This window comes from Oncorhynchus kisutch, linkage group LG22, assembly GCF_002021735.2.
Source record: "Oncorhynchus kisutch isolate 150728-3 linkage group LG22, Okis_V2, whole genome shotgun sequence".
NCBI lineage: Eukaryota > Metazoa > Chordata > Actinopteri > Salmoniformes > Salmonidae > Oncorhynchus > Oncorhynchus kisutch.
The window spans coordinates 29887358-29911873 of record NC_034195.2 but is presented as its reverse complement, the minus strand read 5'-3'; the positions used below and the strand labels follow the sequence as shown (position 1 = coordinate 29911873).

At 42.2% G+C, this 24516-nt stretch overlaps 1 protein-coding gene across 1 annotated transcript in view; it reads right to left on the bottom strand.

The window, feature by feature from the left end:
- LOC109866896 (semaphorin-3ab) overlaps positions 1-19172 on the bottom strand; it is a 55416-nt gene extending 36244 nt beyond the window's left edge. The window contains exon 1 of the mRNA XM_031802052.1: positions 17440-19172. Coding sequence (XP_031657912.1) covers positions 17440-17545 — 106 coding nt within the window. The 5' untranslated portion in view covers positions 17546-19172. The remainder of the gene's footprint in view (positions 1-17439) is intronic.
- Positions 19173-24516: the final 5344 nt, after the last annotated feature.

Below are 24516 nucleotides of genomic sequence, written 5' to 3'. Positions count from 1 at the left end.
GAAAGAGAGAGGGAGAGAGGGGGAGAAAGAAAGAGAGAGGGGGGAGAAAGAAAGAGAGAGGGAGAGAGAGACCTGCTGATTGTAGTTAGAAACAGATTCCCTCAAGTGCCCTCAATTCTGCTCTGTCACAAACACACGACTGCTCCCACACACCCTCTCCCACACACAGCCCAGCACTATTCCCCTCAGCCGCACACACACACATCATGAATGCACACACACACACACACACACACACACACACACACACACACACACACACACACACACACACACACACACACACACACACACACACACACACACACACACACACACACACATGCACACAGAAACAAACACACACACACACACACAAACACAAACACAAACAGAATCCAAACAACCCGTTTCGTAATGCTCTGTAATAAATTAAAACGTTCATTAGTGACTGGGTCCTGATTGCCACATGATGTATGTAGTATGTATTATCTGTCTTTCTTTCTTGGAATAAATAACTGTGTACATCATTAATGTTTCATCATGGAAAATGTCCCACTCACTGAAGTGAGTTTTTATGTCAGAAGCCCTGAGAGGGAGGGGAGAGGGAGGGGAAGGGAAGGCAGACAAGGGAGGAAAATGGGAGAGAAGTGGGGAAAATAAGAGAAGGGAGGGATGGACATGCATTACAAAAAAAGGCAATGGAAGGGAAAATGAGTGAATGAAAGAAAAAGACGGGTGAAAGAGTAAGAGAGGGAGGGAGGGGTAGAAAGAAAAAGAGAGGGAGAGAGAGAGACCTTCTGCTTGTAGTTAGAAACAGAATCCCTCAAGTGCCCTCAATTCTGCTCTGTCACAAACATACCAGAGTCCCCACACACCCTTCCACACAGCCCAGCACAATATCCTCAGCCGCACGCACGCACGCACGCACGCACGCACGCACGCACGCACGCGCGCGCGCACGCACACACACACACACACACACACAAACAAACACAAACAGAATCCAAACAACCCGTTTTATAATGACTTGTAATAAATTGAAACTTTCATTTGTGACTGGGTCCTGAGTGCCACATGATGTACAGTTGAAGTCGGAAGTTTACATACACCTTAGGCAAGTACATTTAAACTCAGTTTTTCACAATTCCTGACATAAGAATTCCCTGTTTAAGGTCAGTTGGGATCATCACTTTATTTTAAGGATGTGAAATGTCAGAATAATAGTAGAGAGAATGATTTACAGTTTTTTACAATCACTTTGGCACTAATTTCGGAACCTTAATGTCATTTTTCAAAACTCTAGACACAAAACCTGACAACCAATGATCAAAATGCACATTTTTCAAAACTCTAACACTTTTTCCAATTGCTTGGATACAATACACATGGAGCTAAGATCATTTGTTCATTGAACTAAAATCACCTGTTCAAAATGACACAACTTAACATGAAAGTATTACCATTTCAAAATGCAATTCACACATTACATCTGAAATGACTGTCTGTTCATTTCATTACAATGATCTAACTATGAATTGATACAACTGCTCAAAATGATAAGTAACTGTTGCATTACTCTTAATGCATGTTTTACGGAAACTGAAGAACAATATTCCATGTTTAGATCATGAATGTTTCATGATAACGAGATCCATTGACACCAATTACCGTGGAATATGAACCAATTGGACTACATTATCTATGGCTGTAATATTTCATCATCATTCTTTATCAAACACCGTTTCTATGGTCCCATGTACCATTTTTTTCAGACCACGTTTTCAGATTTGACATTACTGTACACTCACTGGCCACTTTATTAGGTACACCTATCTAGTACTGGGTAGGACCCCCTTTTGCCTCCACAACAGCCTGAATTATTCGTGGTGTTGTACATTAAGAGATGCCATTCTGCATACCACTGTTTTAAACAGCTGTTATTTGAGTGTTTGTGGCCTTTCTGTTGTCTTGAATGAGTCTGGACATTCTCCTTTGACCTCTCTCATTAACAAGGTGTTTTTCTCCCACAGAAATGCCACTCACTGAATGTGTTTTGTTTATCGCACCATTCTCTGTGAACTCTAGAGACTGTAGTGCGTAAAAATCCCAGGAGGGCAGCTGTTTCTGAGATGCTGGAATCACCATGTGTGGCATCAACAATCATACCACGGTCAAAGTTGCATAGATTACTCATCTTGCCCGTTCTAATGTTAGGTTGAACAACCACTAAAGCTCTCTACTCAATATACTCTATATATTGAGTTTCAGGCAGCCACATAGTGTTCGCTGTTCGAATGTAACCTTCCTAGATGAGCTAAATGAGGTCTGTAGAGCTGATGGCATGACCTATGTCATTGTGTGGGATAATGTCAGGTGATGTCAGGTGAGGAACACTGCAGTTGACATTTTTCTGTAGTTTTTTATATTTTTTGTAGCTAATTACCTTTGCTTTGATTCAAGGAAACCTGTGATTTAATACATTTCATATTCTGTTCAATTAGTCCACTGTGTCTGTAGTATTCTCTCTACTAGTCCTTTTACAGTGATGTATTTATATGAAGTAGCATAATGAAACATATTTTGTACTACAATATTTAATGATTGTATGAACAACTACACAGTGAAACGATCGATATGTTGTGTGTGGGTGATCTAAATAAATAATCCTATGGTATTTCATGATAAATGAATTATTTGAACCAATGATTCTGCAAGTGCAAGGTTTCTTTAGAGATATGAATGCACAATGCAATGTGTTGAACATTGGACAGCCTGTGTTACAGGTGATGACCGTTTTGAGTTTTGAAAAATGACCACAAAGTTCTGAAATTAGTGACAAAGTGATTGTAAAAAATTGTATCTTAGCTTTCATTTCTTTCATCACATTCCCAGTGGGTCAGAAGTTTACATACACTCAATTAGTATTTGGTATCATGGATTTTAAATGGTTTAACTTGGGTCAAACGTTTCAGGTAGCCTTCCACAAGCTTCCCACCAAAAAAGTTGGGTGAATTTTGGCCCATTCCTCCTGACAGAGCTTATATATCCACTAGTGTAACTGAATCAGGTTTGTAGGCCTCCTTGCTCGTGCACACTTTTTCAGTTCTGCCTACACATTTTCTATAGGATTGAGGTCAGGGCTTTGTGATGGCCACTCCAATACCTTGACTTTATTGTCCTTAAGCCATTTTGCCACAACTTTGGAAGTATGCTTGGGGTCATTGTCCATTTGGAAGAACCATTTGCAACCAAGAATTAACTTCCTGATTGATGTCTTGAATATATCCACAATATATCCACATAAATTTCCATCCTCATGTTGCCATCTATTTTGTGAAGTTCACCAGTCCCTCCTGCAGCAAAGCACCCCCACATCATGATTCTGCCACCCCCGTGCTTCACGGTTGGGATGGTGTCCTTTGGCTTGCAAGCCTCCCCCTTTTTCCTCCAAACATGACGATGGTCATTATGGCCAAACAGTTCTATTTTTGTTTCATCAGACCAGAGGACATTTCTCCAAACAGTACGATCTTCGTCCCCATCTGCAATTGCAAACCATAGTCTGGCTTTTTTATGGCGGTGTTGGAGCAATGGCTTCTTCCTTGCTGAGCAGCCTTTCAGGTTTTGTCGATATAGGACTCATTTTACTGTGGATAAAGATACTTTCTACCTGTTTCCTCCAGCATCTTCACAAGATCCTTTGCTGTTGTTCTGGGATTGACTTGCACTTTTTGCACAAAAGTACATTAATCTCTAGGAGACGGAATGAGTGTCCTTCCTAAGCGTTATGATGGCTGTGTGGTCTCATGGTGTTCATACTTGCGTACTATTGTTTGTACAGATGAAAGTGGTACCTTCAGGCATTTGGATATTACTCCCAAGGATGAACCAGACTTGTGGTGGTCTACAATTATTTTTCTGAAGTCTTGGCTGATTTCTTTTGATTTTCCCATGATGTCAAGCAAAGTGGCACTGAGTATGAAGGTAGGCCTTGAAATATATCAACAGGTACACCTCTAATTGACTCAAATTATGTCAATTAGCCTATCAGAAGCTTCCAAACCATGACATAATTTTCTGGAATGTTCCAAGCTGTTTAAAGGCACAGTCAACTTAGTGTATGTAAACTTCTGACCCACTGGAATTGTGATACAGTGAATTATAAGTGAAATCTGTCTGTAAACAATTGTTGGAAAAATTGTGTCATGCACAAAGTAGGTGTCCTAACCGACTTGCCAAAACAAGAAGGAGTGGTTGAAAAATGAGTTTTAATGACTCCAACCTAAGTGTATGTAAACCTCCGACTTCAACTGTATGTAGTATATAAACTCAGCAAAAAAAAGAAACGTCCTCTCACTTTCAACTGCATTTATTTTCAGTAAACTTCAAGTGTAAATATCTGTCTTAACATAAGATTCAACAACTGAGACATAAACTGAACAAGTTCCGCAGACATGTGACTAATAGAAATGGAATAATGTGTCCCTGATCAATGTGTGTGTGTGGGGGGAAGGGGGGTCAAAATCAAAAGAAACAGTCAGTATCTGGCGTGGCCACCAGCTGCAATATGTACTGCAGTGCATCTCCTCCTCATGGACTGCACCAGATTTGACAGTTCTTGCTGTGAGATGTTACCTCACTCTTCCACCTGCAAGTTAACAGACATTTCTGGGGGGAATGGCCCTAGCCCTCACCCTCGGATCCAACAGGTCCCAGATGTGCTCAATGGGATTGAGATCCGGGCTCTTCGCTGGCCATGGCAGAACGCTGACATTCCTGTCTTGCAGGAAATCACGCACAGAATGAGCAGTATGGCTGCTGGTCTGGTCCAGTGACAGTGGGTTTGTGCCCATAGGCAACGTTGTTTCTGGTGATGTCTGGTGAGGACCTGCCTTACAAAAGGCCTACATGACCTCAGTCCAGCCTCTCTAAGCCTATTCCAGACAGTCTGAGCACTGATGGAGTGATTGTGCGTTCCTGTTGTAACTCGGGCAGTTGTTGCCATTCTGTACCTGTCCCGCAGGTGTGATATTCAGATGTACTGATCCTGTGCAGGTGTTGTTACACGTGGTCTGCCACTTCGAGGATGATCAGCTGTCCGTCCTGTCTCCCTGTAGCGCTGTCTTAGGCGTCTCACAGTACAGACATTGCAATTTATTGCCCTGGCCACATCTGCAGTCTTCATGCCTCCTTGCAGCATGCTTAAGGCACGTTGACGCAGGTGAGCAGGGACCCTGGGCATCTTTCTTTTGGTGTTTTTCAGAGTCAGTAGAAAGGCCTCTTTAGTGTCATACGTTTTCAGAACTGACCTTAATTGCCTACCGTCTATAAGCTGTGTGTGTCGTCATGACAGTTCCACAGGTGCATGTACATTAATTGTTTATGGTTCATTGAACAAGCATGGAAAACAGTGTTTAAACCCTTTACAATGAAGATCTGTGAAGTGAATTGGATTTTTATGAATTATCTTTGAAAGACAGGGTCCTGAAAAAGGGACGCTTCTTTTTTGCTGAGTTTTTTAAATCTTTCTTTCTTGTATAAAATAACCGTACATCATTAATGATTCATCAGGGAAAATGCCCCACTTTCTGAAGTGTTTTTTTTATGTCTGAAGCCCTGATAGGGAGGAGAGAGGGAGGAGAATGGAAGTGAGACAAGGGAGGAAAAAGGGAGGGAAGTGGGGAAAATAAGAGAACGGAGGGATGGACATGCATTACAAAAAAAGGCAATGGAAGGGAAAATGAGTGAATGAAAGAAAAAGATGCGTGACAGAGTGAGGGAGGGAGGGGAAGAAAGAGGAGAGAGAGACCTTCTGCTTGTAGTTAGAAACAGAATCCCTCAAGTGCCCTCAATTCTGCTCTGTCACAAACACACCAGAGCTCCCACACACACACAGCCCAGCACAATTCCACTCAGGTGCGCACACGCAGTCACCTGAACAAACAACGAGACAGGTATGTGTTACTGTAATCCTACTGTATATGCTATCCACCATGTGAAAAGGAAACAGTTAAATTGCCGGGAGCCCAGGCTGCTTGTCGTATAAACAGTGGTGTCAGACATGTAGAAAGCTAGTCTGGAAATCATAGTTGTGTTCTAATACTCATACTAACCGTACTATTTGTGACCTAAATTGAGTATATACAGTGGGGCAAAAAATTATTTAGTCAGCCACCAATTGTGCAAGTTCTCCCACTTAAAAAGATGAGAGAGGCCTGTTATTTTCATCATAGGTTCACTTCAACTATGACAGACAAAATGAGAAAAAGAAATCCAGAAAATCACATTGTAGGATTTTTAATGAATTTATTTGCAAATTATGGTGGAAAATAAGTATTTGGTCACCTACAAACAAGCAAGATTTCTGGCTCTCACAGACCTGGCTCCTCTTGTCCTCCACACGTTACCTGTATTAATGGCACCTGTTTGAACTTGTTATCAGTATAAAATACACCTGTCCACAACTTCAAACAGTCACACTCCAAACTCCACTATGGCCAAGACCAAAGAGCTGTCAAAGGACACCAGAAACAAAATTGTAGACCTGCACCAGGCTGGGAAGACTGAATCTGCAATAGGTAAGCAGCTTGGTTTGAAGAAATCAACTGTGGAGCAATTATTAGGAAATGGAAGACAAACAAGACCACTGATAATCTCCCTCGATCTGGGGCTCCACGCAAGATCTCACCCCGTGGGATCAAAAATCCCAGGACCACACGGGGGGACCTAGTGAATGACCTGCAGAGAGCTGGGACCAAAGTAACAAAGCCTACCATCAGTAACACACTACACCACCAGGGACTCAAATTCTGCAGTGCCAGACGTGTCCCCCTGCTTAAGCCAGTACATGTCCAGGCCCATCTGAAGTTTGCTAGAGAGCATTTGGATGATCCAGAAGAAGATTGGGAGAATGTCATATGGTCAGATGAAACCAAAATAACTTTTTGGTAAAAACTCAACTCGTCGTGTTTGGAGGACAAAGAATACTGAGTTGCATCCAAAGAACACCATACCTACTGTGAAGCATGGGGGTGGAAACATCATGCTTTGGGGCTGTTTTTCTGCTAAGGGACCAGGACGACTGATCCATTTAAAGGAAAGAATGAATGGGGCCATGTATCGTGAGATTTTGGGTGAAAACCTCCTTCCATCAGCAAGGGCATTGAAGATGGAACGTGGCTGGGTCTTTCAGCATGACAATGATCCCAAACACACCGCCCGGGCAACGAAGGAGTGGCTTCGTAAGAAGCATTTCAAGGTCCTGGAGTGGCCTAGCCAGTCTCCAGATCTCAACCCCATAGAACATCTTTGGAGGGAGTTGAAAGTCCGTGTTGCCCAGCACAGCCCCAAAACATCACTGCTTTAGAGGAGATCTGCATGGAGGAATGGGCCAAAATACCAGCAACAGTGTGTGAAAACCTTGTGAAGACTTACAGAAAACGTTTGACCTCTGTCATTGCCAACAAAGGCTACATAACAAAGTATTGAGATGAACTTTTGTTATTGACCAAATACTTATTTTCCACCATAATTTGCAAATAAATTCATTAAAAATCCCTACAATGTGATTTTCAGGATTTTTCTTTCTCATTTTGTCATATTTGTCATATTTGAAGTGTACCTATGATGAAAATTACAGGCCTCTCTCATCTTTTTAAGTGGGAGAACTTGCACAATTGGTGGCTGACTAAATACTTTTTTGCCCCACTGTATATCATGCTTATTGGTCATAATATGCCAAAAATTCCCGGATGGTGTACTACATTCGCCAAAATACGAAGTATACAAGCATTAGACACTATTTCTGTGCTTTTAGGGCCTATCATGCAATCCTTCAGAAAATCGGGGTGGCTTCACAACCTTTTTAGATTTTAATTAAATGGAGGAAAATATCCAGCCAAAGTCCAACGAGAGCACATACAAATCAATTGCTTTAACTAATGGCAAATGTTAAGATCATGTTCAGCAACGTAATTAAGCAATGACTTTTCAAATAATTACCACATTATGTTGGCTGACAATTTCTTAGCTACGCTATCCTTACAAACCACATAGCATGTCATTACAGCAGTATGTACTGGTATGTTAGCTAGCTACCTAACGTCAGTAGGCTACTAATATATTGAACTTGCCAGCATATAAACTATATGCTAACTACCCAATGTTTATTGACTTGATTTTTCATGTCTTAGTTTAGTTGTGCATTCTCAATGGACATTTGGGTGCATTCGTAAATTCGCTCTGGCTATCTACTCCGATTTCAGAGCACACTTGTTTGAGTGTACCAGAGCTCAGAATAACTGATGAATTTATGAACACTCTACACCAGTGTCAGTAAAGTAGGCATTAAAGCGTAATTAAATTGTTGCCAGCAGCACAAACACTAACGCTTTGGATAACTTGAAAACAGCCTAACCAGCTCTGCTAGGGCAAGTAAAGTGGTCAGATTGAGGTGTTCTCTCATTTGTGTCTGGAAGTAGCTAGCCAGTTAGCTTGGGTGCTTGACTGCCATTGTAAAGTCAGAACGATTGGATCAACACTACTGCTTGGATCAGCACTACTCCTCGGCCGAACGTCCATTGATACTGCCTGGCAGTGTGCGCTCTGAATGCTCCGAGAGCGAAACACTCAATTTACAAAACGGACACTGAGCGCACTCCAGATTGAATTTAATAACACTCAGTTGTAAAATGTCTAGCTACTAATTTGTCATGCTAACAAGCTAACAAGAGGTTGCATAGCAACAGCATCAACTTCTGGTACATGCGAAGCGTATGCTCAACTGAAAGGACACCGTTCACTTACAGTATACTAAAATGAACTAATAGTATATACTCATTAAGTAGGTAGAATACAGTATGTTGTATGGGTATTCAAACACAGTTCTAGTCAACACCACACACAGCTCAGAGTGTGTTTGTGTGGGACTAGCATCCATGGAAACCATCCATTCACCAGAGTATTGTGAGATTAAACCAATAAACGGATACATTGACACACTCACATGCTCAAGCTCATGTGGATGCACAAAATCTTATCACTATTTTTAATCATCAAAATGAACTCAGCCATTTTAGAGACTCCTAGCCCTACTATTCACCCCCTATCTGCATATGGGTTACTCAACCTTCCTCCCTCTTCTCTCACCCTGTTAGGATACAGCTGTATTTTTATTACAATGGATCTTAGGTGGAGGGAGTGAGAGGAAAGGAGAGAGCAAGGGGGCGAAGGCAAATGGAGGCAAAAAAATCAACAGTCTTGTGTGAGACTGATGAACTATTTTACCCCACATTCCTTCTCTTTCACTCTCTTTCTGGGCTGGAGGGCATAGGGAGTGTTATTTAGTGCTGCCATAGAAAATATCTAAACAAAACATGAACCAGTAGTGTATGGAGTTCTATATCTCAAGGCTTTGTTCCTATAGATCAGTTTATAGCCGCATGGCTGGCAGTCCGCTAGGTGACAGATAAAGCATATCCTGATCATTTCAGACTCCAGAGGCTCTATGTATCAGTTGAGGAGTTACTGAGGTAACTTCGGTCAACTCTGGAGTTCAACGCGGGATGACTGGTACTACAAAAGTGGCTCACCTTTTAGCTAGGTACATCAATGTCAACTTATCCTTTAGAACAAACCTGCTTTTTGTAAAAACATTAATATGTTAAAACACTTATTACCAGTGGTGACCTGTCATTCAGGATCGAACCTGTTTTGAGCCAATTGTTTTGCAACACACATTCAAAAGTTTGGGGTCACTTAGAAATGTCCTCGTTTTCCCATGAAAACATACATTAAATTAATTGCAAAATGAATAGGAACGTCACGCTGGTGTAAAGGATTTGGAGACAGGCGGAGGAATACATCTGGGTTTTTAATACATCCAAAATCAACATACAAAACACTGGGATGTACCCAAACAAAAAAGCAAGGGTAAACCTCAAAGAACGACACCCGTAATATACAATGCACAAAACACACAGCACATGCTGAGCCACCGCATAGGTACTCACATGACCAATGGACATGGGAACAATGATCTACAGCCCAATGGGGCACCAAAGGGCAGATTTATACAAACACAATCAGTGAGGAACTGGAACCAGGTGTGCGTAATGACAGTTCAGTGCAGCCTAGAAGGCCTGTGACTTGGACCTCCGGAACTGGTGAACAGAAGGAGCAGCAGCACCGGGGGGATTTGTGACAAGGAAATATAGTCAAGATGTTGACAAGTTTATAAATAATGATTTTTAATTTAAATAACAATTGTGTCCTTCAAACTTTGCTTTTTGCAAAGAATCCTCCATTTGCAGCAATTACAGCCTTGCAGACCTTTGGCATTCTAGTTGTCAATTTGCTGAGGTAATCTGAAGAGATTTCACCCCATGCTTCCTGAAGCACCTTCCACAAGTTGGATTGGCTTGATGGGCACTTCTTACATACCATACGGTCAAGCTGCTCCCACAACAGCTCAATAGGGTTGAGATCCGGTGACTGCTGGCCACTCCATTATAGACAGAATACCAGCTGACTGCTTCTTCCCTAAATAGTTATTGCATAGTTTGGAGCTATGCTTTTGGGTCATTGTCCTGTTGTAGGGGGAAATTGTCATGGCGTTGCAAAATGGAGTGATAGCCTTCCTTCTTCAAGATCCCTTTTACCCTGTACAAATCTCCCACGTTACCACCACCAAAGCACCCCCAGACCATCACATTGCCTCCAACATTCTTGATAGATGGTTCACTCCTCCAGCATCTTTTAATTTTATCTGCGTCTCACAAATGTTCTTCTTTGTGATCCGAACACCTCAAACTTAGATTCGTCTGTCCATAACACTTTTTTCCAATCTTCCTCTGTCCAGTGTCTGTGTTCTTTTGCCCATCTTAATCTTTTCTTTTTATTGGCCAGTCTGAGATATGGCTTTTTCTTTGCAACTCTGCCTAGAAGGCCAGCATTCCGGAGTCGGCTCTTCACTGTTGACGTTGAGACTAGACACTCTAATGTACTTGTCCTCTTGCTCAGTTGTGCACCGGGGCCTCCCATTCAGCTGTGCTAACATAATTGCAAAAGGGTTTTCTAATGATCGATTAGCCTTTTGAAATTATAAACTTGGACTATCTAACACAACGTGCCATTGGAACATAGGAGTGATGGTTGCTGATAATGGGACTCTGTATGCCTATGTAGATATTCCATAAAAAATCTGCCGTTTCCAGCTACAATAGTCATTTACAACGTTAAGTTAACAATGTCTACAATGTATTTCTGATCAATTTGATGTTATTTTAATGGACAAAAAAATTGCTTTTCTTTCAAAAACAAGGAAACGTCTAAGTGACCCCAAACGTTTGAACAGTAGTGTATGTATACAGTGGGGCAAAAAAGTATTTAGTCAGCCACCAATTGTGCAAGTTCTCCCACTGACCAAATACTTATTTTCCACCATAATTTGCAAATAAATTCATTATTCAATGTGATTTTCTGGATATTTTTTCTCATTTTGTCTGTCAAAGTTGAAGTGTACCTATGATGAAAATTACAGGCCTCTCTCATCTTTTTAAGTGGGAGAACTTGCACAATTGGTGGCTGACTAAATACTTTTTTGCCCCACTGTAAATATATGTTGGGGGAAGGGGGTTGCCTGTTTCGCAAGTTATTTTTGCATTATATGTGTCACATATCAGTTTGCAAACAATGTAAAAAAATATATATATATCATTGAGTTAATAAAGCCGCATTCAAACAGCCAGCTTCAAAATGCAGGTGTTTCAGCATAGCTCAGTGCTTTCTGTTGTGGTGGGGCAGGCCAGCAGAAAATAGGAGCATTGCACCATGATTGGCTCAGCATTGCACCGTGATTGGCTCAGTGTTCTGTCACTCATGGGGACACTACGTCACACACTTTAGTCACACCGTTAGTCACACCGTGCTTCTACACCTACATGTCTTGCTGTTTGGGTTTTTAGGCTGGGTTTCTGTACAGCACTTTGATATATCAGCTGATGTAAGAAGGGCTATATAAATACATTTGATTTGATTTAGTAAGGGTACACATCAAGAATGTGAGCCCTTTGAGTTCTGCCATAGACTTAGATTGAAAGTGCCCTTCCAAGAAGGCTCAAGGTCATTGGCCACAATTATGTTATATCTACAGTAGCTTTGATTGGACTGATCATGCCATCTGTTGTCATCAAGTTGTCATGAAGCCTGAGCTCGAATGGGTAGCTAACTGATGCTGGCTGGTTTCAGAGTTTCCTGAGTAGATCTTGTTTCCTTCATAGCATACCCTTCAGGTTGTCTTGCTGTTTTTTGGGAGGGGGGAGTATAGTCACTGACCAATGAAGTGTTCTAGATGCTGCAATACCATCACATTAGTCACTGTCCACAACACCACACGCAGACATATTTCAGCATGTCATCTGTCTCTGTGGGATGCTGATAGGTAAAGCTTAGACAAATAACTACATAATTGTCTGAATAGGTAAATAAAAAACATAAAAATAAATAAAAAACTATGAAGGTGATGAGAGAAGTTCCCATTAACACAACAGGAGATTTCACACAATCACAACACATTCTTGTCTGCATGGTTGGGATGTGTAGAGAGGCAAGCTCATCCCACCCCCACTCCAGTGTTTGTGTGATACTGACCTATAGAGAACCTCTCTGTCTCACACACACAGAGAGAAACCCAACCCTGGTCTCTAGATTCTCTACATACTTATGGACTAAACATTTTAAAAGAACCTTCCTCATTCCATGCCCTAATTAAAAGTCTATTCACACCGAGACAAACCCAGAGGATAACATTACTACAATAAGATTTGCATGACCTCAGGAGGAGAGAGAGATGGATAGAGAGAAAGAGGGTGAGATTCTTTTTCTTTTTGCAATTCAGTGGCTTTTGTTTTTGTGAGGTTAGACCTTGGCTGGTGTTGTTCAGTGGTTTATTGTTTTAAACATCGGCTTTTGTTTTTGTGAGGTTAGATCTTGGCTGGTGTCTGCTGTATGAGAGTATATGTGTTGTGTGAGTATGCATGTGCATGAGTGTTTATGTTACGTGAGTGTACTTGTGTGTGTGTGTGTGTGTGTGGGGGGGGGGGGGTGCTCTTGGATGCGGGTATCAAAGGGGTGGACAGGTCTGACAGAGACAGAGCTCCTGGAAGTCCCCTCACCGGCCATTAAACTAAAGTACCCTTTCTTTCACTCTCCTTCCCTCTCACTTCTTCTCCTTCATAATCTTTAGCTTTCTCTTCCTCTAGTTCCCAGACACTTAACAATACCCCCCCCCCCCCCCCCCCCCACACACACACACACACTTCTCCTGGTTAGGACACATGTATGAACATACTGTACAGCTAAGTTTAAGTTCCTATGTCCCTGGCAGTGTACAGACCCCATTAAGACCACACCTCAGATGACCAGGATCACATCTTTCTCTATCCTGTTCCTCTACTCCCCTTTCGTCCTGTAGTCCTATAGTCATGCTGTTGTTACAGTTTGACCTGGAGGGGTAATGTTTAGGTAACATCCCACCATGCTCCCCGTCCCCTTCCCTGCCGCCCTCTGCAGTTGGGGTTAGGATGTGAGGGAGGTGGTTGGGGGGTGAACTGTGGATCCCCTCATGTGCCCTGCTGTGCTACTGTTTGTGTGTGTGTGTTTGTGTGTGTCTGTGTGGGTGGGGGGGGGTATGTGTATGCATGTGTGTGCAGAGTGCCGCCTGTAGGGATCAGGGTCCCTACACTTGCCGGACCTGTCGGTCACAGAGAACAGACCTTGGCAACAACCAACCCCACACTCAGAAGCCACAGACACAGACACACACACCTCACATCTCACTCCACAAATGTTTAGCAATGCCAAACATTAATTGACCTTTTATCCACAGCTGTATGTAAGCCCATATTCATAATTGAAAACTCAGAATGAATGAGTCCATATCATTAACAGAGACTGTCTCTCTACCCTGTTCTTTGTGCAGGTCTGCTGTTTGTGTGTTGTTCCATCCAAGTACATTAGTTCAGCTGTGTTTTGTATGTGTAGTGCTGTGGTCTAATAGAGAAATACACACACAGGTATCATCATCTACTGATGGCCAAGGTGTGTGAGAATGTGTGTGTGTGTGTGTGTGTGTGTGTGTGTGTGTGCGTGTGTGTGTGTGTGTGTGCGTGTGTGTGTGTGTGTGTGTGTGTGTGTGTGTGTGTGTGTGTGTGTGTGTGTGTGTGTGTGTGTGTGTGTGTGTGTGTGTGTGTGTGTGTGTGTGTGTGTGTGTGTGTGTGTGCGTGTGTGAGTGTGTTCGTATGCGCGTGTATAATTATGATTGTGGTGGTGCTGAGAAAGAAATGTCTCTGTTTGAGAGAGCCATCTGTTGAGACAGACTCACACCATTCATCCTAAACGTAATTACCATGCAGGGAACGACAGAGCGGAAAAAAGGCAACCAGGAATATGAGAGGGAGAGACGGATAGACAGATTAACGATACTTCACTGGCAAGTCACTCTGGCATGTCTCTTCATTAACAAACTGAAAACAGTAGACAGCAGAGAATATTGTACACTCATACACATTGCTGAGTCCAAGATACTTTGAGATTCCAATGACAGATTGAATCCTTGGTTTTCTTCTGAATTATCTGAGCTCATTCAGATGAGAAATCAGGCCTAGGCCAAAGCAAGGAAAACTGACTCTGTAGTGGACTAGAAATCTTTCAGATGAGAAACAGATGTACTATCTTGATTAGGAAAGCTAAATCAAGCTACTTTTTAAGCTCTATTCCTGACTCTGCTGGTGATCCTTCTGAAGTTTGTAAACAGTAAATACACTGAAGAGTACAAATTCCTCTTCTTCCCAAGCAAGTTCTGTCTGACTGGCGTCATAACTGAGAAGAATGGGATAAGTGATGCTTTTAATCATCATGTTATCTCTGCAGGCTTTTTACTTGAGAGAAACGGTGGTGTAGTTGGCCCTGGTCAGCTCTTCTCTACGCCAGCCTCTAGCTGACTCAATGGTTAACCCATCAACTTATAGTGAATCTTTGTTTTCATTTGAACAATTTACTATCTGTGGTGCTAGATGCCTTGATTAAGATTGAATGTAAAAAATCCACTGGGGCTGATGTGCTTGATCCATTTTTTCTGCAGCTCTCTGCTCACCTGATTGCTGAATCATTAACCCATATTTTTTATCCGGACGATTATATCTGGAACTATCCCCAAGGTTTGGAAGGCGGCCCATGTACACCCCCTTCACAAAGGTGGTAACCCTTGTGACCTAAATAATTATTGGCCTATTTCTAAACTATCTTGCCTAGCTAAAATATTAGAGTCCTTGATTAAATCTCTGCTAAGATCTTTCTTGTCTTTGAAATGTATTCTAAATGTACATCAGTCTGGTTTTAGACCAGGTCATAGCAATATCTCTGCTGCATCCCTAGTTATAAATGATGCTAAATCAGGTTTCCTGGATATTACTAAAGGTGTCCCGCAGAGGTCGATTCTGAGTACTGTACTTTTTACTGTTTACATTAACAATATTGACTTGTCTGTAAAAAAACTCCTCTTGTATGACAATGATACTGTTGTGTACTCTACTGCCCCTACTGTTAACCAGGCTCTATCTGAACTACAGTCTGCCTTCATTGTAATACAGCAAAACTTTATTGACCTGGAAGTAGTACTGAATTCAGGTAGAACTAAGTATATGTTGTTCTCTAGAGAGCATTAAAAAAAGTCTGATGATTTAAGCATATGTACTTTGGATGGTGTCCATGTAGACCGTGTCCCTGCCTACAAATATCTGGGCATCTGGATAGATGAAAAGCTGTCTTTTAAAAAGCATATTAATGAGTTAGTTAACAAGCTGGGAATAAAAATGGGCTTCTTCTATAGAAATCGGTCCTGCCTCTCGCTAAATAGTAGAATGCAGATTATTCGGTTGACGTTCCTATCGGTCCTAGACCATGGTGACATCATATATACGAACTCAGCTGCCACTTCATTAAAGCCGTTAGATGCAGTTTATCATAGCGCACTGCAATTACAAATCTGGGGACCTATGCCTTTTCAGTCTCCTGAGGGGGATAAGGTGTTGTCATGCCCTCTTCACAACTGTCTTGGTGTGTTTGGACCATGATAGCTTGTTTGTGATGTGGACACCAAGGAACTTGAAACTCTCAACCTTCTCCACTTCCGCCCAGTCGATGTTAATGGGGGCCTGTTTGGCCCTCCTTTTCCTATAGTCAATCATCTCCTTTGTCTTGCACACATTGAATGAGAGGTTGTCGTCCTGGCACCACACTACCAGGTCTCTGACCTCCTCCCTATAGACTGTTTCATCGTTGTCGGTGATCAGGCCTACCACTGTTGTGTCGTCAGCAAACGTTATGATGGTGTTGGAGTCGTGCTTGGTCACTCAGTCGTGGGTAGACAGGGAGAACGGGAGGGGACTAAGCACACACCCCTGTTGAGGATCAGCGTGGCAGATCTGTTGTTGCCTACTTTCACATCTAGAGCAATTCAGAAACCTGATTGAGGACCTTTTTACAGATGAATTTTTTTATGATTGTGTTTTTCTTTCTGCTTGCGTTTAGTAGTTTCTGTAATTGATATAATTCAGATCTCATCTGTAAAAGAGACCTTGGTCTCAGTATGACTCTCTGTTAAAATAAAGGTTACCCATGACAACACAGTGGAAATAGTATAAAATAGTATAAAATCAATTCTAGTGTATAGTTTTCTAGAGATGGATATCAGAACAGATCGATGTATCTCACAGAGCTGGTAACAGTGTATGTTCAATAAATATCTAACAGATTCGATCCAGTGTGATCTAACAGATTCTTACATATCCACTCTGATACATATCTCCTCTGATCTGAAGGTCTACATGGTCAGTAATTATATGTTGTAACAGATCCTACTATGTTCAGTAAGCATGTCTTTGATCAGCCATATGGCACATGGAATTCTGAGGAAGAAAGTTGTGTACCTCTGCACATCAAACATACCTCAGATGCAGAGTACATAGGCTATCAATGTGGTTTCCTTTTCAATCCCATGCATATGGCAGACACATATCTTACATTCTCAGTAAAAAATGTAATTGTTGCTGAAAATGTGCTGTATAAAGCCAAATACATAAAACCTTTTAAAAGCAACCAAACAACATCATGGAAATATGGGTTGCACTTTATGTTGACACACACTTTAGCAGAAATGCCGTATCACAGTCAATCTTTAGTAGTTAAGTGAATCACTTCTTTCTCAACACAGACAGACACAGGCACCAGCAGAAACCTCCATCCCTGCTGGATATGCATACAGACAAGTATGAATATAGAGCAGCTGGTCAGAACAGAGTAAGCATAGATGATTCTTCTTTTAAGACAGCATTAGAGTAATAGTAGGAAGAGGGAAGAAATATGGTACAGTAAGTGTCAAGGTAAATGAATAAGACTCACCTTTATAAGAGAGCTTTAGCCTGGGCATATTGCTCTTCGTCTTCTGTGCTCCAGAAATAACCATCATCCCACACAGCAACACCACCATGCCCCAGAAAGAGGCCATGATCCTGGGGAGAGAGAGGCCAGACAGGTCCCTGAAGAACCAGTCCTCCGGAACACAGAATAGATGTCAGCAGAACCAGGATCAGTCCCAGATCAGGGGTAGAGTTTCCAGAAAATAAAAAAGTATTGAAATACTGTCAAACAGAAGTCTGTTCAGTCCAGTAATTTTGCAAAACTGGACCAGAACCTGTCCTACGTTCAGGGGTTATGGGTCAGGGGTTCCAGAGACACAGAACCTGAAAATGGAGCAGGGGTATGGGTAAGTGCTATAGACAGCCAGTCTAAGCAAGCCAAACAGAACCGAGTCAAACCGAACTAAGTGGAACTGAACCGAGCTGAACCGGACCCACACAGCAGACTCATACCACCTCAATGTTGGAGGTCAGAGGCAAGGGGAGTCCCACCATACCGATCCCGGGGAGAGTGAGGGGAGCTGGGCTAGAGATCAGTCTTTACGTGGGTCTCTGCTCCAACAATTCTCTGGTGTTGGCTCTCTATTTGTTTTTCTCTTTTCTCTCTTCCAGCATGCCCTCAATTAAAACTCTGTCTTTAGTTAGTAAAGACAAACAGGTCCAGTATGTTCCAGCTCCTAATCCAGTTAGCTTGGGAAACAGTCTTCACTGAGACATTCTATGTCCTCAACATAGCCCAGCTCAGCCTAGCCCTGTCCACACTACACACTGCACAGAGAGCAACTGAGAACAGCTGAGGGAGCCAGCACAGCCAGAGAGAAGGGGGTGGAGGGAGTGGAGACGAGTAAGAGAAAGAGCACAGGGACGTGTGAGAGAGCTGCGAGAGTGAAAAAGTGAGGAGGAGAGAGAGAGAAAGAGAGAGAGAGAGAGAGAGAGAAGGAAGGCAGAGAGAGTAGTAGAGATAAGTGCTGTAAGTGAATGTTGTACTGTAAGTGAATCCTGTAACAGAGAGGTTGTGACTGTTTTTTTCTACACTGAGCTCTACTGTTCTACCTCAGATTTCCCTATTCCTCTACCCTTGACCTCATCTATTGTCCTTCTCCCAATGTCCAGTTTACCGTATCCTGATATACTGTATCTTTGACAGCAGGACTCTATCAGTACCACTGCCAGGACATTAAGTAATTGGTCTAATGGGTATTAGACAGGTCTGATCCAAGTCACTCAACAGTCTAAATGCTCCATGATAATATTCCCATACAGCCTCTACAGGCCTGGCTGGCTGTACAGCCAGACACACAATTTACTGGTCAGCCTCGCAAAACAGGCCCAAGGACTTCACTGTCCTTGAAACAGAGAGAGGGAGAGAGATAGAGAGTGAGGAGTGGGGGTTAGACAGAGAGGAGGAGAGGGGGTAGAGACTGAGAAAGAACAAATAGAGATAGAGAGAGGGAGGAGTGTGGGAGAGAGAGACAGCGAGAGAGAACGAGAGAGGGATAGCTAATGGTATTGTAATAACAGCTTGCTACCGTAGTTGAAGTGGGCTACAGATTAGTAGCTCTGAGAACGGACTACGTTTTAGATTACTGTCCTGTGAAAACAGTAAAGTAAAGCCCAGGCCATATCTGGCTTTGTCAAACATTGATAATTTATTCATTTATTTATGAATTTTACCCCCTTTTCTCCCCAATTTCATGGTATCCAATTGTTAGTAGTTACTATATTGTCTCATCGCTACACTGTCGGAAAGTTATCAGTTTATCTCTGTGGATGGTTTGTCCTCTGACAAATCAACTGTACATGTCGGTGTTCCTCAAGGTTCCGTTTTAGGACCACTATTGTTTTCACTATACTGTATATTCTACCTCTTGGTAATGTCATTCGGAAACATAATGTTAACTTTCATTGCTATTCTAGCAGCCGGGTATAGCACTAAAAAAGTAGTAGTAGAAGTAGTAGTTGCAGTAGTCTAATCTAGAAGTTACATTTTTTTCTGGATCATTTTTAGATCAGCTGTACATTTCAAAGAAACATGGCGAAGCCCCAAAATTGCCCTCCCTGGAAGCCTGTGTTTCAGACATAAGGAAGTGGATTGGTGGCAAATGTTTTATTTTTAAACTTGGACAAAACAGAGACTCTTGTTCTAGGTCCCAAGAAACAAAGAGATCTTCTGTTGGATCAGACAATTAATCTTGATGGTTGCACAATTGTCTCAAATAACACTGTGAAGGACCTCGGCATTTGACAAACATTTCAAGACTGTTTCAAGGACAGCTTTTTTCCAACACTTGATGGTTTTTGTAATGCACTTGAAGAAACTTACAAGCTCTTGAAATGTCAGTCTTGACTGACCTTCATGTCTTAAAGTAATGATGGACTGTCGTGGACGGGAAAGGAAGACCCAGAGTTACCTTTGCTGCAGAGGACAAGTTCATTTGAGTTACCAGTCCCAGAAATTGCAGGCCAAATAAATGCTTCACAGAGTTCAAGTAACAGACACATCTCAACATCAACTGTTCAGAGGAGACTGCATGAATCAGGCCTTCCTGGTCAAAATGCAGCAAAGAAACCTCTACATCAATAATAATAAGAGATTTGCTTGGGCCAAGAAACACAAGCAATGGACATTAGACCTGTGGAAATCTGTCCTTTGGTCTGATGATTCCAAATTGGAGATTTTTTGGTTCCAACCGCCATGTCTTTGTGAGATGCAGAGTAGGTGAACAGATGACCTCTGCATGTGTGGTTCCAACTGTGAGGCATGGAGGAGGAAGTGTGATGGTGTGGTGGTGCTTTGCTGGTGACAGTGTCAGTGATTCCTTTAGAATTCAAGGCACACTTAATCAGCATGGCTACCAATTCTGCAGGGATACTCAATTCCATCTGGTTTGCTCTTCGTGGGACTGTCATTTGTTTTTCAACAGGACAATGACCCAATACACCTCCAGGCTGTGTAATGGCTATTTGACAAAGACAAAGAGTGATGGAGTGCTGCATCAGATGACCTGGCCTCCACAATGACCAGACCTCAATCCAATTGAGATGGTTTGGGATGAGTTGGAGCGCAGAGTGAATGAAAAGCAGCCAACAACTGCTCAGCATATGTGGGAACTCCTTCAAGACTGTTGGAAAAGCATTCCAGGTGAAGCTGGTTGAGAGAATGCCAAGAGTGTACAAAGCTGTCATCAAGGCAAAGGTTGGCTACTTTAAAGAATCTAAAATCTAAAATCTAAAAAGTGTTTAACACTTTTTTGGTTACTACATGATTCCATAAGTGTTATTTCATAGTTTTGATGTCTTCACTGTTATTCTACAATGTAGAAAAAAGTATAAATAAAATAAAACCCTTGAATTAGTAAGTGTATCCAAACTTTGACATTTACTGTATCGCCACTGGTTGGAAGTAGGTGTTTTTGGCTGCTGTCAAAATGAACCCAAACTTAAAAAGTCCATATTGATACAGAAACACAGCATTGTCAAGAGCAAGTTGATTGACAAAGTCATGAAAAAAATTAAAGATTTGAATAAACCACATTTGAGCCATGTTCAAAATGACCCCAGTCAGTAGTTTGAGGGTTAAAGTCCTTTAAGTAAGCCTACTAGGAAATTATTATGTGTATTGTTGACTGCTTTGAAGTACCAGAAAGTCTACTGTTATTACATCACTTCTTGGTAGGTTTCTCAGTTGCTCTTGCAAATACAAAAGCTGCACTGTGTAGTGGAACCTCAGCCATTCAAGGGGACATAGATATCTAACAACCTATCTTTAAGTAAGACTCAGTGGCGACAGAGTTACCCAATCTTATCGGTGCCCAAAGCGGTCAGCTCACGGTGTTACGGCACAACGTACACCCTGTGTATTTCTGAGAAAACTGTGCAGTGTTGAAGGATTGTCCTCTCCTGGTTTCTGAGGTCATCAATGCACAATGTCCCATTCCTTAACTGTGCCCTTGATATTTTTTCTGTGTGATCATCAGGTTCTCAAACATCCAATGTCACGTTCTGACCTTTATTTCCTTTGTTTTGTATTTATTTAGTATGGTCAGGGCGTGAGTTGGGTGGGCAGTCTATGTTTGATTTTCTATGATTTGGGGTTTTCTATGTTTCGGCCTAGTATGGTTCTCAATCAGAGGCAGGTGTCATTAGTTGTCTCTGATTGAGAATCATACTTAGGTAGCCTGGGTGTCACTGTGTTTGTGGGTGATTGTCTATGTTGTAGCTTCACGGTCGTCATTTGTTTATTGTTTTGTATACAGTGTCAGTACTTTCGGTATTAAAGATTTACCATGGACACTTACGACACCGCATTTTGGTCCGATCCTTCTTGCCTCTCCTCTTCAGATGAAGAGGAGGACGACCGTGACATCCAAGGTCTAAACAACATGATGAAAGGGATTCAACATGGTTAATCCTACAGACAGACACACGCCGTGCTGCGTGAGTGACTGGCTCTATCACAATACAAAACATCCTAGGTACATGTATATACAGTATGTAGGACATGGATTTCTGGGGAAGTTCCCACAAGGGTATAGAACTCAGACACTCTGCACCCTGATCACATAGAGACATACACCATGCTCTCCATATCTCTCTCTGTCTGATATATATAGTATTCCTACATACAGTCACACAAGGACGTTCCAAGAAGCGAACTGGAAAACTGTTGTTATAGGAGCTCACTGAGATCACATGATGCTTTGAATTCAGGACAGGGCAGAACCACTGTTTGGTCCATGTACACTGTTTTAACAGTTTAATGAGATATAAAAAAGTATTTCGTCAGCCACCAATTGTGCAAGTTCTCCCACTTAAAAAGATGAGAGAGGCCTGGAATTTTCATCATAGGTACACTTCAACTATGACAGACAAAATGAGAAAAAAAAATCCAGAATATCACAAATACTTTTTTGCCCCACTTGTACATACCTATTTCATACACAAACTACCAGATACAATCGATTAGATATTTTCGTAATTAAAAGATAAAAGCGTACAGTTTTCCTTCACTATCACATACTGTTTTGATATTTCCACAATCAACAGATATCGCACAGTTTTCCTTCGCTATCACATACTCTTTTGATATTTCCACAATCAACAGATATCGCCCAGTTTTCACAAACAAGTAAGGTTAAAACTGGAAAATATAAATAAACACCATCAATCAACACACAAAGCCATTACCAGAGAGTCATCAATCATAGACTTAACAAGAGGACGGTTGTCTTTCCTCTTAAAGCGAGTAAAGTGGGACGTCACTCCTTAACAAACGTCTGACAGTTAGCAAGCTGTCTCCCTACCATAGTGAATGATACTGAGTTATAGTGAGGATGCTCTGGCCATAGACTCAGGACTGATAGAACTGACATAACCCTGAAATCCACATCATTTCCCACCCAGTATCAGAATGAGCAGAATAAAATGTGTCATTGTTGAATGTTTTTAACACTGAGCAAGACACTGAATTATGTTTTGTACCGAATTCAGAATTGAAGTAATTCAACATTTCAAATGGCACATCTGGTCATCAGTGCTCTACCCACCACAGAACCTAACTTTGAATGGGGATGTGTGTTCTAGTTATTCTAGGTCTATGTATCTGGTCTAGGCTTACAGCTGATGGCAGGGACCACTAATAGGCCATAGCAGAGTGTATAAAGACCCTTCAGACACACAGAGAACAGCAGAACTAATCCCCTACTGAAACGGATGGACTCATGGTTATGGTAATGTGGCCACACACACACACACGCCCACACACACACACGCCCACACACACACACGCCCACACACACACACACACACACACACACACACACACACACACACACACACACACACACACACACACACACACACACACACACACACACACACACACACACACACAGAACGAGTGTCACACATAGTACTTCCTAAACAGGCTGGATTAAGAGGTGGAACAGACAGGAGCTTTTATCTGAAACTGGGGACTGGCAGCGTTGCGACACTAGTTCATTATTCTGAGGATGTAACCCTATCTGCTACGCTGAAACCAGACAGAACTATTGTTGAGATGGATGACTGGTGAATGGCCCACTTGAGATTGATAAATCACACTTTGTCTTCTTTCCCATCTGTTGACAGCTGGGATTGAATTATAATTAAATCTCATGGAAGGTTATCAGTTTGCTAGAAGAGTGGAACCAACCTCCTGTGTTCAGACTCCTAGACAGAGAGTGGTGAGTACCCATCCATTCCTTTTAGGGAATGTATTCAGGACAACTCAAGAGTCCTCCACTGCTCCCTCTCCTCCTCTCGTCACCCCTTCAACTGTTCTCCTCCACTTCTTCAACTCTGTACTTATTTCTGTCCCTTTCTCCACCTCTCCTCCTCATGTCTTAACTCCTCTTTTCCTCCTCTCTTCTTTCCACCTCACTCCACTCATCACCCCCTATCACCCCCCCCCCCCCCACTTCTCTTCCTATCTATCTTCCATTACCCCTCTCCATTCCTCTCGCTCCTTTCCTCTCCTCCTTTCTTCACTCCTCTCTCTTGTGCTATCAAATCTCCTGAACCTGACACAAACTCTCACTCTCTCTCCTCTCTCTCCTTCTCACTCTCCTTTTCTCGGTCACGGTGTCTGATTTCATCTTTACAACCTTGTAAACCTCAGAATATTGGTCTCCTCTGCCTTTCCTTTCAGCTCAGTTACAGTTCAGAAACACACAAAATTACGTTAGTCTAATTTAACAGATATGTCCTTTATTATTCAGACAGTATCCAGTAGGTCCCTGGATATACAGAGCTCAAAGAGAGTTTCTGTGTTTCAAGGAGGCAGAGTCTAAACTCAACTGAGAGGACCTCAAGTGGTCTCACCTCAAAGGACTGAAGAGCTTTAAACTCAGATGTGTCTGGGGTGAGAGGGGGAAGGGGTTGCGTTTATCAGGCAGTAGAGTGGTTGTGGTATGTTATGGATTGGATTGGGTGGAGGGGTTCTGTTAATTCCCATTGGGATTCAGGATCCCCCATCAGAACTCACTCAGCCCCTCTCAAACAATACCATCCCCCATCGCTG